Genomic DNA, 17029 nt, shown 5'->3' with positions numbered 1-17029 from the left:
TGCAGGTTTTTTTTACCAACTCTTGGTGTTTCTCCCATGTTGGCTGATAAGGTGATCTGAACTCCAGCAAACCACCCAGCCCCTTTTCATGAAGATCCCTTCTGATATCTGTTTTGCTTTTTTACAGCAAACACCAGTATCAAAAGCAAGCCTTGTATTCTAAGAGTACTTTCATGACATAAAGTTAATCACACTAGCAATCATTTCAAAATAAATAGGCAATGAAATTTATTTTCGATTAATATATTAAGGACAAGATATACAGAAAAAATAGTTACGAAATTGCAAATTTGTTTGTTTGTTTAAATTACAATAAATTACAAACCCATTTATTCTCAGCATGTGTCTCTAAGGTTGGTCAAAACTTGAGTTTAGCCTTATTGACATTTAGTAGATATATCCCAAGTAAAATCTATATAATACTGATAAATTCATGCACTATTATTAAATTATATAAATTTATCAAATTAAATAAATGAAAGAATTACATTTCTTAGGGGAAAATATCAGGCCAGATTCAACAGCCTGAGAGAGAAGAGGCTGTTGCCATGGCCCCAGATCCAACCAGCAGTGGGACTGAAGAGGTATTCCCAGAAGGCACATGCACATAAAGCACATGTATACATCACATATATACCTATACACATGGCCAGCCACACAGATCACAGATAGACATAGAGAGCAGTCACATGAACACAGGCAATGCCAGCAGCTTCATCCTGATCCTCTCTGTGGCTAGGAATACATCTATATGTATATACACATATATGTGTACATATACACCTGAGCATGAGAGCCTCCGAGGCTGCAGCCTCGCTCCAGTTGCTGGTACAGACCATCTCATGCATGCATACACACAAGAAGCTGGCCAGGACTGCCCTGGTTCCTAGTAGCCAACTCCCTCATCATGTTACCCTTAGAGACCCACTCACATCCTGGCTCCCAGGCCATATCACCTACTTGCCAGTTCATCCGGCTTGTTCTTCGCTAGTGCTCGCACGCTTGCTCGCGCACCCACACTCGTGCCACTTGTTCCACCAGGGGCACACAGGCCCTCCAACCTATGGTCTGACCCCAGCTGCTGCACTCACACCCCTGTATGCACTGTGCACACACACATAATAGAGAGCCCTCACCCAGGAGAGAGCTGGAAGAGAGCTTAATAAGAAGACAGGACAGACTTCCCTAGTAAGGCACAGGGCATGGCCAGCCAAGCAATCTGACCAGCCAACCATATACATGTGGCCAGGACGTTTTATCCCCTCATCCCTCTTTTTCCCCACACTTGTTCCTCCCTTAATCACCTAAATCCCTCCTTTACCCTACCTTTGCTTCCCTGCTAAACATCACATGATAAAACCTTTGCAATCTCAAAATGCTCTTCTTCTTCATTTCCTGATATGTCCCCTACCCTGAGGCAGCAATCCCATTCAGTCCAAGCATTGACTCATCTTGATGCCCAGACACTGGGGCTGAGACTCTACTGGGACAGTCCCGGGACGGGCCAGGACAGTGTGTCCCTTCCTCCAGATCCTTAATTTGGGTTGTGCCTGTGTGGTCCCCTGGACTTGTGGACCTGGGCCTTTGATGGCTGATGCCTCCTGGGATGTCCTGGGAGCAGCTGGACCAGGGCACTAGTTGAGGTCCCCCACCTGCTATTGTCTGTCTGTGCTCCTCTGTGGGTGTGCAGACAAGCTTTTACCATGTAACCTAACTAAATTCAGTATATAACCAGGACTAGTGTGCCTATAAAATATGAGCAATTTTACTAAGTATAAATAAAATATAAACAAGTTTAGTCTAGAGGTGTATTACCTTTGTGTTTTTGTTTTCTAGCTAAATTTCAAAGCCATAAGGCATAGTAAAACTATAAAAAGCCAATCCTTGTATTAGCCCTAAAGGAATAAGGTGCAGCAGCCATTTGAATACTGTTCTTCCTGTGTCTGCAGACTATGAGATTTTTAGACAAATTTAGTGTATAAACTTCTCCTAACTAAGATTTTGGATGTGCAGGTCTACATCAGGACATTATCCACTACCATTAATTATTTGCAATTAAATAAAACACTAAGTAAAAATAAAACCTATTTTCATCAATTGTATATATACTTACTTATATCATCTTTGAATAGTTTTCTTTAATGTCCAAATAAGTAATTTTTCAATATTGCTTCTGCTTGTCAAATTCAGATCACCCCTTTCTCATGGCCCACAAGCGCTGCAGGTACTGAGATAGCACTGGATTTTCCTGTGTGCCATGAGAATTTACCATATTAATGTAACATGATGCTATTGCTTACACTCCCTCATGCTGGCAATCCTGAATTGCACCCACTTTCTTTCCAGAAAAGGGCTCACTCTCTGCAAGCTTTCTCTGACTTATGCTGCAGAAACAGCACAAGTCAAGATTTGACACCAAGTGAGAATACAGGAGAATAATAGGAAATATATACATTCATGCTTTTCGCAGAATATGCTAGCTCTTAAAAGTGGGCTGGGATTTTGGATCTGTCTGACTGGGAATTTGCATCTACCTGGCGCCTTCTTGATTTGATCTTGGACTGTTCTGTCTGAGAAATGGGGTAATATTTGGTGATAGCCTGATTAAAAGTCACCTGTGAAGGAGCTTCTGAAATGGAAGAAAAGATTAGGACCTGGAAAAGATTTTGAGATGTGGGAATTCAGATAGACCTCTTCTTCCAAGGACTAGGAAACAAAGACCATGTGAAATAGGGCTTGGTGCCCTATTGCAAGGGAGAAAAGAGACAGGCAGGAGTAAGGCAGCAGCCAGAGAAACTGAGAAGAGGCTCAGGGAGCTGAGGAGAGCTCTCCCTGCAGAGTGCAGGGAAATGAGCTCAGAAATGACCAGGAATGAGATCCGTCCTTCAGCAGAACTGAGCAGCTCTGGACGAGCACAATGGACTGACAAATCTGGGAAAAAAGAGCTTGGGCTACCCTGTGTTGTATGCAAAGTGGGATATTACATTAAACAGCAGGACTCAAGGAAGGCTATTGAAACAAGCTGTTGTGAATTTGCAGCTGTAGGAAGGAAAATTAAACACCTCAGAAAACTTGACATTGAATTTTCCTTCTCCATACCATTGTTGCTCTTTGGCTTTTATGTCACTTCAGTTTTTATTTTTTTCAACAGCTTTATCTTCATGCAGAATAACTTTACAACCCCTGCTCAGCCAATTATCCCATCTAAACATGAGATATATGCATTTTTAATGACCCAGCAGCTTAATCATAACACTTAGAATCGTATTCCTCATTTCAACAAACCCAAACAATTTTTTTAATGGGATGCTGCTTGTTTGAGAACTTCTGTTTGTATTTGATCCTCCCACCATCACCCTTCTGCTTTTGTAACTACTTACCCTCCTGGTTGCAATCAGCCTACAGCTACGGAGCCATTCCCTGAACAGCAACAGTGGGAAGCGAGAATCATAGAACGGTTAGGGTTGGAAAGGACCTTAAAGATCATCTAGTTCCAACCTCCCTGCCATGGGCAGAGGCACCTTCCCCTAGTCCGGGTTGCTCAAAACCTCATCCAACCTGGCCTTGAACAATTCCAGGGATGGGGCATCCACAGCTTCTCTGGGCAGTTTTATCTGACTTTTGAGACTTTTATCTGACATGAATTGGTAAGACATAGAGGCTATAGAGGGTAGGAGATCTAGATTTAGGGTTTGAAGGTGGCAGCTGGTAAGATTTATAATGTGAGCGGGTTTTGGTTCTAGCCTCGTATCGTACGACACGTACCAGCTTGGCTCAGCTGCTGCAGTATGACCCTGATCAACACCGTTCTGGCGAAAGTCTTCAGGGTAGATGTTGTGTTGATATCAGTGCGTCAACCTTTGTGTCAGGGTACGAAGGGCTGCTTTTAGAGTGAGATTTATCTGTTTTTCTTCTTCTTCCAAGGCATAGTGAGATCATGTTAGACAGGTTGCACCAAAGTTCGTACCTTTTCCACCCTTGGAGAGACTGTTTGTATCTTAGTTTCTTGTATGTGCTACTTTTGACACGTATTTTATGTTGGGGGATGCTCAAGATAGGAGTAATTTGTTAACTGAGTATCGCTGGACTTGTTCCAAACAATTTATATAGTGCTTAAATACTCTAGCGAATGAATTTTCAGATCATCTGAGTTCTCTTGAGGTTAAATTTTCTATAAACCTAGAAAAAACTTTGCTGATATAATACATTAGTGTAGCCACACTAAAAAAAATCCTTCTATCTGCGAAAACATGAACTAACGGTTTGCTGATAATTTTGCTGAGTAATTTTACTACATAGCCACTGATGTCTTGCCGTGGAAGGCAATATAGGCTAAATACACATCAATGTGCACTGATTAAACACCAAATACATTATATTTTTTCTGAATAAAACTACATGTGTAGTCCAAAAACACTAATTGTATTTCTTAGTGGGAGAAATTAATTTGCTATTGCAACCCATGTGAATTGTATAATTATCATTTGGCTCAGTTTTCTGCAAATTTGAAAGTGACAAGAAGGCCTACATTTCAATTACATGCATCAGAACAAACATTAGATATAGAAAATTTAAATCAACCTTAGGTATGCAGCTTTGGAAGCACGGAATGCATAAAATCATAAAGTAATTTTCATAACCCTGAAAAGCAATGAAGACTGAAAAAATGCAAGTTTGTTGTCTCAAGTCTCTAACACGCATCCCTCTATCTTGAACACTACTTGGCTCAGTAGGTGGTTTAGCTTATTTGCAGCAAGAATTCTTTGTTGGCTCATACTCAGCTTGACAACCACTGTCACCCGTCGTCCTTTTTGGCAGTTCTGCCATTCAGCCAGTCACTTCAGAGCTGGTACTGGGACAAAGGACAATTTCTTCCCAGGCGCTGAACATTGCAATTCTTGTTGAGCTTCATGAGGTGCCTGTTGGCCCTGATTTCATTATCAATTTGGAATAGATTATGTTATTAAATCAAGGGCACTTGTTAAATTCTCGTACTGTTTAGATCAAAGCCCTATTATACTCAAATGAAAAATTAGGAACTGGATTGGGCTATGAAAAGCCACCGTGGGTTTAGGTTGTGGGATTTTTGGTAGAAGTAGCTTTAAAGTATATGCATGCTATTTCAAAATTACGTATGTCTTCTTCCATTAAGTTTTGTGTTTATAAAAAATTTAAATTTTCAGTCACAATGAAAGTACATGCAAAAAGAGAAAATATTGTCAGTCAGAGATAATTAAGTCAATGGACATGAACATTTATCTAAAATGAAGCAGAACAGACACTGACAGCAGATAAAGCATGAGATGAAGAACCTGTCACGCAAAAGCACATAATTAAAATGTATTTAAAATTGCCAAAGCTCCTATTACAGCTTAATCCATCATACAAATTTGGTTATTCTACAGACAAAAGTCTGAGCTTTGAGTTGTATCTCCTTCATTCTCTTTCCTACATTCTTTGTTTCTCCTTTTTTGTGTCTGCTTGGGTTTCCCTCTTGTTTAAAAAGGGTGTGGATTAGGTAGTAAAGAAGAATTCACTTATTGCAGTACTCTTACAAATACTGAAAAAAAAGACAACTTAGACAACACGAAGCTTGTAAATAATTTACAGGTTTCGGAGTGGTTCATAAGACTGTGTGCTGGAGGTGTAATTTCCCTGCAGTAAAACTGCAGGCAAGGGAGATCATCAAAAGACAGAATGATATTTATTATTCTCTATCTCTTTCTGTTGGTTTACCTTATTTTCTCTTTAAAGGAGAGAGGACTGGACTCAGAAAAAACAGTTCAAGATGAACTTTTCGTGCTTTTTATTCTCCAGAAGAAAAATATAATACATCATTAATGCAATTTTAAAAGACTGTCAAACATAAATTTTCTTTAACAAAACAAATTATATACAGCTGGAGGAAAAAAGAATATAGGGAATTGCTTAAATAAGCTTTGCTTTCTTTTATAAGAGCTTAATGAAAGGGTAGAAAGATTTTTTTTACTTACAGTTGGTAAAATGGAAGAAGTCAGCAATAGCTTGACATAAAGCCATGGGACATACTTAAAAATTACAATATTAAATTTCTTTCACTAAACTAGAAAAATCTCCTGATAAACACAATAAATCTAGATTTATGAGTCAAGAAAAGAGCAATTCTGGAGGTAAACTATGAACATTTCAGTGTTCCTTATTTGATCTACATATATATTGAGATTAAAATTATTTAAGAACAGTAACATTCACAGTCTTGTATAGTTTCAGAGGAAAGATCCAAGCTAAAGAAAGAAAAGTTTCAACTAAATATTTCTGATAAGATTAATTGGCCAGCATCACAGATTTTTAATGAATGTCCTTAAGATACCATGGCCACATATCTCCAACTGGTGAAGAGCAGTGAAAAATGCAGAGAGTCAGCCTAGATAAACTCAAGAGGTCATTCCTGGCTCTACTAATATGCAATTCTGTGAAAGCACGTTGCCTTTTCAAGCAATGTTTCTTTCAAACAGTATAGTGAAACTGGAGTTCATTGAGTGACATAAAAAATACTACTTTTAAATAAGGATGTAGATCATGTTTTTCTCTAAAAACAGGCTGCTAATTTGTCTTGAACTAACAAAGAATAAATTAGACATTTTTTTGCAGAATATCTTTAATTCTCTTCTAACATCATAACATTTAAATGCATTCAGGAAATGAGAGTCTTATTCTTCACTGCTCCAGACTAAGGACTGGCACAGTTGGAGTTTCTGACCTTTCCTGTAAAAAGGGGGAAAGCTCTCTTTGCGAAATGAACATATTTTGAATGTCTTTCTCATCCAAGGAAAAGGTAGAAAAATTGCTTTACATGTTAATAAGCTATAGAGTTAGTTTAACCTAAAGGCACATTTCATCATTCTTTATTTCTTAAGCTTCTCAGAAAAATAAAAAAAAGCAAAATCTGAGTTGTACCAATTCAAATATATAGGTTTTCTTTTTAGTTCACTCAGAACATGCCTAGCTTTTTGTCTGAAAAGTAGTTGCATGCAGAACAGAAAGAAGCCACAGCTTCTTTTTCTGAATTCTAAAATACCGCATTGTCCTTTCCCACTCCCACCCGCCTCAGAGAGAAGGCTGCGTTATTCTTCCTGGAGCAGGTCTGGGAATGGTGTAGAGTATATATCAATGTATGCTTGGAAGAGGAACTTGCAAAATACCTTTGTTATATTTTCTACATTGAATAACTATATTGTTCTTTCAGTGAGTATCTGAACACTTCACAGATGTTTTCTTTATTGTGAAGTACAATGCAAGCAAAAATACTGCTCTTTTGTGTGCACATATACAATTCCAAAAGGCTTCACATAAAAAGACAAGCAGTGTAGTAAACCTACTAGACCACAGAGACACTAGACCATCTAACTACAGTCATTTTGGATAGCTGGTAAAGCAGAGAGAGATGTTTAGAATGTCCTCACACCCAAATACATGACAGGCAGGGAGATGCCACCTCAGTTAACAGATTGCTCCTTACCTGATGAAGGGTAGAGATGCTAGCTGCATTTCACTGTTCCCTTAATTCCCCAAAGGCTTTGGTTGAAAAGGCAGTGTAGCCCAGCAGTTGGTATACATCAGGTCTTACAGAGACCTGTGCTCTAGTTCTGCCTCCATCAGTGACAGCCTCTGTGACCAGGACAAATAATTTCGTACTTCTGTCTCTGTGATCACTCTTTGTCTGTCTGTTCTGATTAAACAGAGTTGTTTCTTACTGTGTGTTTGCACATGCTTAGTTATGATGAAGAGCTGATTTTGGCTGAGGATAAGTGAAATAAATCAAAGTAATCCTAGATCTACAGATCTGATGTGTTTTTCAGGTCGTGCATTCATCTCAATTAGCAAGATTATAGTATTTGTTTCCTAGCAGAAGCTGTCAGAACTATGAACATTTCAGTGTTCCTTATTTGATCTAATAGAAACATTATCTGCTGTCACAAGAAAAGCTGTTATTACACTGGTAAAAGATGTCACACTGTTCTTTATCTTCATTTAAAGCTATTTCCTTTCCTCAGTTGAGGACTAGGAGTGCATAAGTTTGAGCCATTAGCCCAAGTAGAATAGCAATGGACAAAAATAAATGTATGAACCTTAACACTTCATTTGTCTTTTCTTACTTACCTCTGTTTCAAGAGATACTTTCCTTTTAAAAGCTTGCCATGCTTTTTTAACTCTGTGTGTTAAAGAAGGGATTAAGGCAAAAAGATATTAAATGCATTGCCCAAAGTCATTGCTCAGTCTGGCAAATTCAGGGCTAGAAGTCAGGTGTCTTGTCTTTGATTTCTATGCATGACTTAGTAAATAATATAGTATTCCTTCTGCTTTTCTGACCTCTTTAAATAAGTCATTTTTGTAAAGTCACTGCTCTAATCCTCTTTTTCCTTCTCCTGCACTTCCTTTAATTTTCTCTGTAATCGCCCTGCTCTGACACTTTCTGCTTATTCTTTCTTAGGTATTTCAGTTTAAGAACAAGATATAAAGAGGCAGAAGGATCTGCAAGGTTTGAACAAGATCTTCTGTGGCAAGGTCTTTTGAGTTAAATGAATGTAACTCTTCAGGTAGAATATGACTGCCTGTTGTATCATTAATACCTAACTGCAAATGGAGTTTACATTCCTGCTTGGTCAAGTGCTGCTGGTAGCTGCAGGAGTGACCACCCACCACCCACATCAACACCGACAGCTCCACACACTGCAGCAGAGCAGTTGCTGCTCATGGCTGTTGCTCTAGTCTCAAGGCTGAAGTTTAGATATGTGGCACAGAAGAAATTTTTGTCCCGTGGGTACTCTTCAAAGTGATACATGCTTAATACGTTAATATTTGGTTGAAAGTGCAAAATCAGACATGTTAAACTCAGAATCACATACATGTCTGTGTGGTTCATGAACACACGGTTTGACTCAATTATACTGAATTCTATTCATTTCTTGTCTTTCATTTTTTTTCAGGAATGCCCCAGTGGTGTTGTCAATGAAGAAACCTTCAAAGAGATTTACTCTCAGTTCTTTCCACAGGGAGGTGAGTACTTGGCGGATGTAATTAGTGCTGCAGTGTACAGAGAGTTATCTTTGTTAGTTTCTAAGTCTGACAAAAGAGCATATTGTTCAAATTAACAAGATTGTTGTCTCAAGCTCTATCTGAACTCATGGTGTACTTACCTGATGGCTGGACATATTTTAAATTATATATGTCTGAATGAAATGCAATATCTGCAAGAAGTCAGTATCCGGTTATGATGTTACCACTTGCGTATGGGTATCTCAGAAAACCAAGTTTCTCTGAATAGATTATTTCTTTTCAAACTTCCCTGTTATTTCACAAAACCTTTCACAGTAGGAATGAAAACTGTAGAAGGCATTACGGGTACCCTCTAATATCAGTGGCAGAACCCCCTTGACCTCTATGGGGCTTCTCTACCTTAACGAGGGCTTGTTTTGCTACCCTTATTTTCAACTAATTAATTTCCAGGGGTTTCATTAATTTCTTTATCTTCATTATCTTTTAGTGCAATGACAGTAACACATAGAATACTTTTCTGCCTTGAACCTTGGATTTTTTTTTAGTGTGAATTGTTTTCCTCTCTTTTCCGCCTCTTACTTTTACCATTCAATTCTCCCTCTACATATTCTCCCACAGCTCTTCAATCCTGCCTCTTCATCTTCTCCCACAGCTCTTGAGATTTGCATGTTTCCCTGGGACTGTTCATAGCTCTTTCTTTTCACTTGTATTTTTAAAGCACATTAAATTGGTAGGAACAAAACATCTCCCAATTAGTTTTATTTTGGATAAAGACCTAGAAGGTAAAGAACAGCATTCAGTTTGGATTACCATCACTGAAATCCTTAACAAGTAGGCACACTCAGTAGGAAAGAACAAAAAGCTAAAGGAGTTGACCTGCCTACTGATTACTTCTGTATGTAAGCTGTTAAACCAGGCTAACAATTACAGTTTCAGATATTATACTTTTTAGTTACCCTGGCTAGTGAAAATAATTCTCTGTATGTGATTTGCTACACCTTTACTACACTTAAAATAAGAAATTTTTTTTAAAAAAAGATATTTCCTATTCTTCTCAAAGTTGTTTATGGGCAAAGAGAAAGCACACCTTTTATACCAGTAAAGCTAAAATCTATTGCTAGAATAAATTTAATCTTAAGCCTAATCCTTTTAGTCCAGACCTAATTGTGACAAAAAGCAAAATATATTAATGTAGTTAAAATCCTTATATACACAGTTCTTAGTTTCTACGCCTTTTCCTGGTACTAATGCTCACACTTCCACTTGTCCTCTGGGCCTTTAGGACAGTGGCATCATTTGGGAAAGGAGATGGGAACTGCAGTGGTTTGTTGGCATCTGGAGTCCTTCTGTGGGACGAATAGGAAGTTCACATTGGTGCCTCCTTCTTCCTCACTCTAGAATTCACCTGGGGTCATTTCTACACGTTTACTAACATGTTTTTATGCCTTTCTTTTTCTCCATTGTTTTGCAGTCCCACATTACACCCAAATCTATTATAGGTGGTGACTTTTACATATGTTAGATCCTATTTATTTGTTTTCTTTGCTACCCCTAAAACCAGTTTTGTCCAGCTCCACATCTGCATTTCTTTAACTGACCACGAGTTGTTTATAGCTTTGGGTTCCAGTGCCAGCCTGCACACCCATCCTATCTCATCCCACACCTGTTCTCCTCTACCCTGCATCCCGTCTCTCTGCTGCTCAAGGCCTCTGCTGATATACGAGGCAAAAAGTTCTTCTCTCCACTGCATCATTATACTAGAGTCGTAAATACTTCTATAGAAAATAACTGCCTGTTTCTGCTGCTTATATAAAGCTACAGTTGCACCACAAAAGTAAAATCAATGAGTCTTAGAAACCTGATCGATTTGAGAGACTGCTGTCAGAGCTAAACCACAGGAAACAAAGCTGCAAGCTGACGAGCCTCTATCCTGGGGCAAGCTCCCTGTAAAACTTGTGGCTTCTTAGTAGCAATGGCAATACTGCGTTACACTATTTGATGCGATTTCAACAGTGCCATTACACCATCTGCAACAAGGGAGATACACTTTTCTGAAAAAAAAATATGATTTTTCTTCTTTTTTGTTTCACTTTAGTAAAATACAGTAAAAAGTTAGATTTTTAGCAGCGTAGAAAAGTATTGAATCCAGATAATTCACTCATCAGTAACAGCTGTTGTTGTGTACTAGTAAGAGCACTTTTAGCTTTCTTAGTAAAGCCATTTCAGAGATCTCAGTGAACAGCACCAAGAAGTGACCATCTTAAGCTATCCCCTTCCTCTCCCCATCATCCATGGCCTCCATGAAGCAGCGTGCAGCCTTAGCAGTACATAAAGACAGCACAAACAAATGTGAAAACCGTATGTAGTTTTTTTCAAAATTTCAGGAAAAGTATTCAGTGGAAACAGCAGAAAAGCTGAATCTGCTTGGAAGAATAGCAGCTCACATCAGTAATCCTTTAATTTTTGTGGGCTCACTGAGACTTGAACTGTTTTGAGTAGGTTTTGTGCTGTTTTGTATGTGCCTGTGTTGACTTTTGCCATTTTCTGAGCTGTACGGGAGTCAAAGTCTATTTGTTCCTCACATTAGCCAAGGTATCTTAGACGTCCAATTAATTGTCTGCATTTGCATATCCCTGCATGCTAACAATAGGGTTAAGATCATCATATTGAAGTTAAGCAGCCAGACTGGATACTTAAATCTTTGAATGCATTGCCAAAAAATCGTGTGTAGCTGAGGCCTTTAAATTTCAGTTGTGCTTAAAATACTGGTTTTATATATATGTCTGAATATCAAAGAGGAGGAAAAAAAAAGTTTGAAAATTATCCTCACATTAAAACGTGTGTCATACATGTAGATCTGTGCCCCAATTGTCTTTGTAATGCAAAGCCCAATACAACACAGTGTATTATAATAATAATTCATACCTGAGGAAATAGAACGATATTGTGTAAGATTATAAGCTTCAGGGTGACCAAGCAATCACCAAAAAGTCATTTTCCAATGTCATCCAGCAAGTCACTTCATGAGGCAACTTTCAAGACTATCCAGGACAAGGTACAGGAGGAGTAGAAAGAGGACAAGGGGGCCACAAGAGTAACAAAGGAAAGGATGCTGGATTGCAGTAAAAGCAATGTATTTTAAAAGGCAGAAGCAGCTTTGTAAAAATCTTTCCATGCCAGAAAGGGACTCCAGTAACTTTTTTTTTAGAAAACCACAGCCATACTGGTGAATGAATAGGCCCTCTGTGTTCACGCAATGGATCGCCTGAAATGTAACTTGGGATTTGTTCTTCAGCTGAGCAGGTCGTAGATGAGAATCCATGCACTGAGTAATTATTATACTCCTCAGTTACAAACAGAACAGATTACGTTCATGGTTTGATAAGGCATACACTTGGATATATAATGACTACCATTTTTGCCTCTGATGTTTAAAATGCTTTAATGGTGTATTTCAAAGAAATTCTGATTTAATATCTGTTCCTGTCTCAACCTGTCAAAATATCAATTTAGCCTACTAGTTATGATATCAGATCCCTGAAAAGAAAACATATTTTATTTTACAAGTTAAGCTTTTGTCTAACACAATTAATGTTCCAGATTTAGGAGGGAGGAGGCAAGGGGTAATAACATTAAGTAGCTGTAATTAAAAGACTGGTGTACCTCATCCTGCCGTGTTTTTGAAGGCAAAATTTCAGACCAGAACTGCCTGAGCAAGCAACCCTGAAAAAGACCTCTGATTTTTTTTTCCCCCAGAACAAGTTACTAGAAAGAAAAGATTCTTCAACTGAGATTTTTTTTTCATATATCATCATACAAAAAGAGTAGTATATTGTATCATGTATGGGCAGCAAACAATAAAAAAACCTTGTGTTAACCTTTGTGTTTTCTGAAAAATCTACAGAAAATAATTAGGAATATTTCACATGTTTTTAAGAAATGAATGCCAAGAGAATGAGAAGCTATTTAAAATTCAGTTTACAGTAATTACACCTCTATAATGTGTTTTTTCCCTGAAGATGGTTTGCATAATATATTCTGTTGCACAACAGAAGTCTCAGTAGATTATAGAAAATATGACTATTAAAATCCTAAATATAAACTGAAGTCAACAAATTTACATTTTTCAGTTAAAGTGGGAATTTATCTGCTAGGCCATGCTTAAGCAATTACACTGGTGACTGGATACAAGGATGAATGAATGAATGAATGAATGAATGAATGTCTCAATAATGTAGGCAGTTTTTAAGTCTCTGAAAATGCATTAATGTACACCAGATTTAAAGGTTGCAGAGTTTTTTCTTACAGTTATTTCACAACATATGAAACTAACATATTGAAGAAAGACCAGAGACTTTACTTACTAATATCAGGTCTGAATCTGTGAAATACAAAGCTTTGAGTTTTGGTATATTTGGTTCTTTGGGGTCAAGGTGGCATTTCAGGTGTGACTCAAGACTGTCAGTTAAATTCAAAACAATATCTGGGGCTGTGACAAAGAAAGTTTTTCAGGATTAATATGAGAGGTAAAATGGTTTATTGTCAAAAGATCAGAAAAAGGCATCTCAGCACTGATGAGTTTTTTCTAGGGTAAGGAAGGGTTTTCTCCTGCTAGGGGGAGACAGATTTCGTAACACTTTTCACTTTACTAGAAGTTTATGAGATTAATGGTAATTAACCTAAAATTAAAGTAAATACATGAAGTAGAAAAAGCAAAGCAATGAGTTTTAAAAGAAAATGGTACCTCGGTGTACGTTAATTTGCATAGTTCTGAAGGAGGGAAAAGATGCTGAGGAAAGCTGAATTCCCATAACCCTTAGCAGTTTGTACCTCACTCCAAGAGGGCAGTCTCTGGAGAACTTCTGTCTTCACAATATATTAATTCTGGAGCAGGTTATGCCTCTCGAAAGGCATTCAGTGGAAATGGAAAGATGGATCTTTACAAAAACTTAGAGGCTTGACAGATTTGTACTCGTGCTATCCCGTGTTTCTAAAATGGGTCTATATGCACTGGTCAGTAGGCTTGAAAAGTATACAAATAATTAGGGAAGGGATCATTGATTTAAGGTCAGCTTTCAGAGTCTTATTGACCACTTCAGTTAGTCACAGCCAGTTTTTTCCAAGGTTTTTAAGCACCTCGCCCTCGTACGATGTTTATGGGAATTAAGCAACAAACCAGCTTTAAGAATCTACTTCTCTGGGCAGGATTTTAGTCTCACCTGTGGGTGAGCGAGCGTATGGCCCGAACGCCGCAGCAGCTTTCTGAGAAGCTCAGCTGCAACCTGGGTAACAGATCTGTCTTCAGACGATAAACAATACACCAGATGCACGGATGGTAGTGTCTGCTTCCCTCATTTAAAGTGAACAAATGAACACATTTTTCATTTTTAACACATGAGATGATAGATCCCTTATCACAGTCATTTAACTGATAAAGTAGTGTTCCTATTAACACACGTTGTTTCAGAGGACAATAACATGACTTCCTTGCTATTCATTCAGATATCAGTGACTAGCAGAAATGGGAAGGAAAATGAATAAAGATATTATAGACCAGAATTTTAGATTTCCTGCTCCTAACAGTGTAGCCTACTCATATACTTGCACTTATAATTTATCCCTCCTCCCCTGCCAAAAAAAGAAGCTTAAACTGAGGTTTGAAAATTTAGTCTTGCTATCAAATTTTGGCATCAAAATATATCTTGGTATCAATTTTTTTTCATGGAATGAAATTACATGAAAAAAGTTGTGCTTACTATGAATCATTTTAACTATTTTAAATTGTAGATTCCACGAATTATGCACATTTTCTGTTTAATGCGTTTGACACTGATCACAATGGATCTGTAAGTTTTGAGGTAAGTGATGTTGTTACTTCTTTCTCTGCAGTTGAATATTTTGTCATTCCTTGTAATTAGATCCAGTTTGGCGGCTTTTATTATATGGCTCACATTATGAAAAAAATAGCTTATGTGACTCAAGTTTTTCCAATATATTAACAAAAGTCATTATTATTATTTTACAATTGTATATCCCAAAATGGTAACTCAGACTGCACTGTTGTCTAATGTTTTCATAAATCTGTTCATTTAAAATGTAACCCAATTTAATTGCAAGTTACATAAAATAATCCTTATCTTCTTCCCTGCCTCTACAAGGTGAGAAGGACTCTGAAGTACAACTAATGTTATGGGGGTGACTCAGCCAAAATAGGATTGCTCACACACTCTATTAGTTTCCAGGGGAAGGCTCTACAAAAAAAAAAAAAAAAAGCTTTAAAGTAAATGTATTTAAAAGCACAGGAGTTGGAAGTTCATTTTTCCTCCATTTAACTGCCCAATCTGTTTTCAAAATTCTGCCTTTCCCTGCTAAGGCTGATGTCATCAGCTGCAAAGGCCGATGTCAATGCAATAACATGATAAAAAGGACAAACTGCAATAGTTTGATGAAAACGGAACATACAAAATACTAAGAAGGAGCCATTGTTTTAAGCTATAGAATTTAAAAAAAAAAACCTCAGTTCATTTGCAAAGGATACATTTGTTTTGTCATGTTTTGCTTTTTTTTTTTTGTTTATAATGGACAAATGATATCTTTACAACTTAAGATTGCATTGTGATAAATATCCCCACTTTAAATTTGTTTTAATGTCCTATACATGTTTTTATGATTTACTTCAGTGAATGATGTTGTGAAGTCTGACAGAAATTTTTTTGAAAGCATTTCCATTGCTTTATTATTGATGTAATATGGAAGGAGAAGCCTCGCCAAGCAGGTGCACTGCCATCAGAAATCTATACCTCGACTAGGACTATAACGAGATCATTTTCTGGGGGATTATCTGCGTTTCTTTAAAAAAGCATGAACCCCATCTACCTTTTTCCAAGCATCTGAAACCAATGGGCTCTGTGTGAAACTAGAAGTGGGAATGGAAGTTTTATTCACATTTTCTGAATATAGGCTAATTCTACAAGGAATACTTCTGGACAAATCAGCAACAGCAGAGGCAATGAGAGAAAACATTTTTAGCATCAGATATGAAAAGCATTTCTGCTGTTATCATTAAGAATAATGAGAACAAAATAAGCTTTTGTATCTGTCCTGGACAATTGGTTGACATTTGTATCTCAGACAGAAAGCCTTAAGAAATGCAGTACCTATGAAGCCCTTTTTAAGGGATTTCAATATCTCTAAGTACAGATCTGTGTACAAAAAAGGCTTTGGAATAAAATTAATCAGGAAAATAAAATATGCAGTGTTTTTTTCATTACCAAAACAGACATTTCTAGCTTACTTTTGTTCAAGATCAATTCAGACAGAGCAATCTAGACTTTGATATTATTTGCACTAATTATGAACCCAGTATAACTCTATGGCCACCTAAAGACTCTTGCTTCTGTGTCCTTGTACCATGTAGCAGCACTATACTTACAAACTGCATGATAGTCATTCTAAAAGCACCCTCTTTATGTTAAAAATGTTTAGTTTTTTTTTCTAATCATGTGAAAGTAGCTGCAAAATGTGAAAGTAGATATTGTGAAATGTGAAAAATACAATTGTCATTTTTTTTTCTGCACCTTTTTATCCTACGTGCAACTGTGCTGTATTCTTTCTATACCAGTCTGTATTCTAGTTTTCTAATTTCCATTAGGGAATAAAGAAAATAAAACCACACACAAAAAACACCAAAAACAAAACCAAAAAAACACCTATATCACAGCACAAAAGGTAGAGAAAAAGGGAGTGATTTAAAAAATTGAAGATTAAATAATCATTCAGCTCAATTTACTTTCTATATCAATGTGTAGGAGTGAATACAATTTAATATAATGATCTACAATGAAAAACACTCTTTGGCTCTCTTCTATGTCAAAAGGATATGAAAATCTGAAATGGTACTAAGAATGTAGGTAAGAAAGACATTTTTTGTGTTGCATTCTCCTTTTTCCAATGAAGCAATGTTAGCTGGAGTTGGGGGGAAGAAGAAAGAGAG

At 37.3% G+C, this 17029-nt stretch overlaps 1 protein-coding gene across 4 annotated transcripts in view; it reads left to right on the top strand.

The window, feature by feature from the left end:
* KCNIP4 (potassium voltage-gated channel interacting protein 4) overlaps positions 1-17029 on the top strand; it is a 356486-nt gene that overhangs the window by 325309 nt on the left and 14148 nt on the right. For all 4 annotated transcript variants that reach the window (XM_086611449.1, XM_086611448.1, XM_086611447.1 and 1 more), the window contains 2 exons: positions 8967-9036; positions 14824-14894. In XM_086611449.1, the coding sequence (XP_086467575.1) occupies positions 8967-9036; positions 14824-14894 (141 nt within the window). The remainder of the gene's footprint in view (positions 1-8966; positions 9037-14823; positions 14895-17029) is intronic.

The sequence above is a fragment of the Tauraco erythrolophus genome, chromosome 5 (genome assembly GCF_009769465.1).
Source record: "Tauraco erythrolophus isolate bTauEry1 chromosome 5, bTauEry1.pri, whole genome shotgun sequence".
Classification (NCBI taxonomy): domain Eukaryota; kingdom Metazoa; phylum Chordata; class Aves; order Musophagiformes; family Musophagidae; genus Tauraco; species Tauraco erythrolophus.
This window is presented reverse-complemented; position numbering and strand designations above follow the sequence as displayed.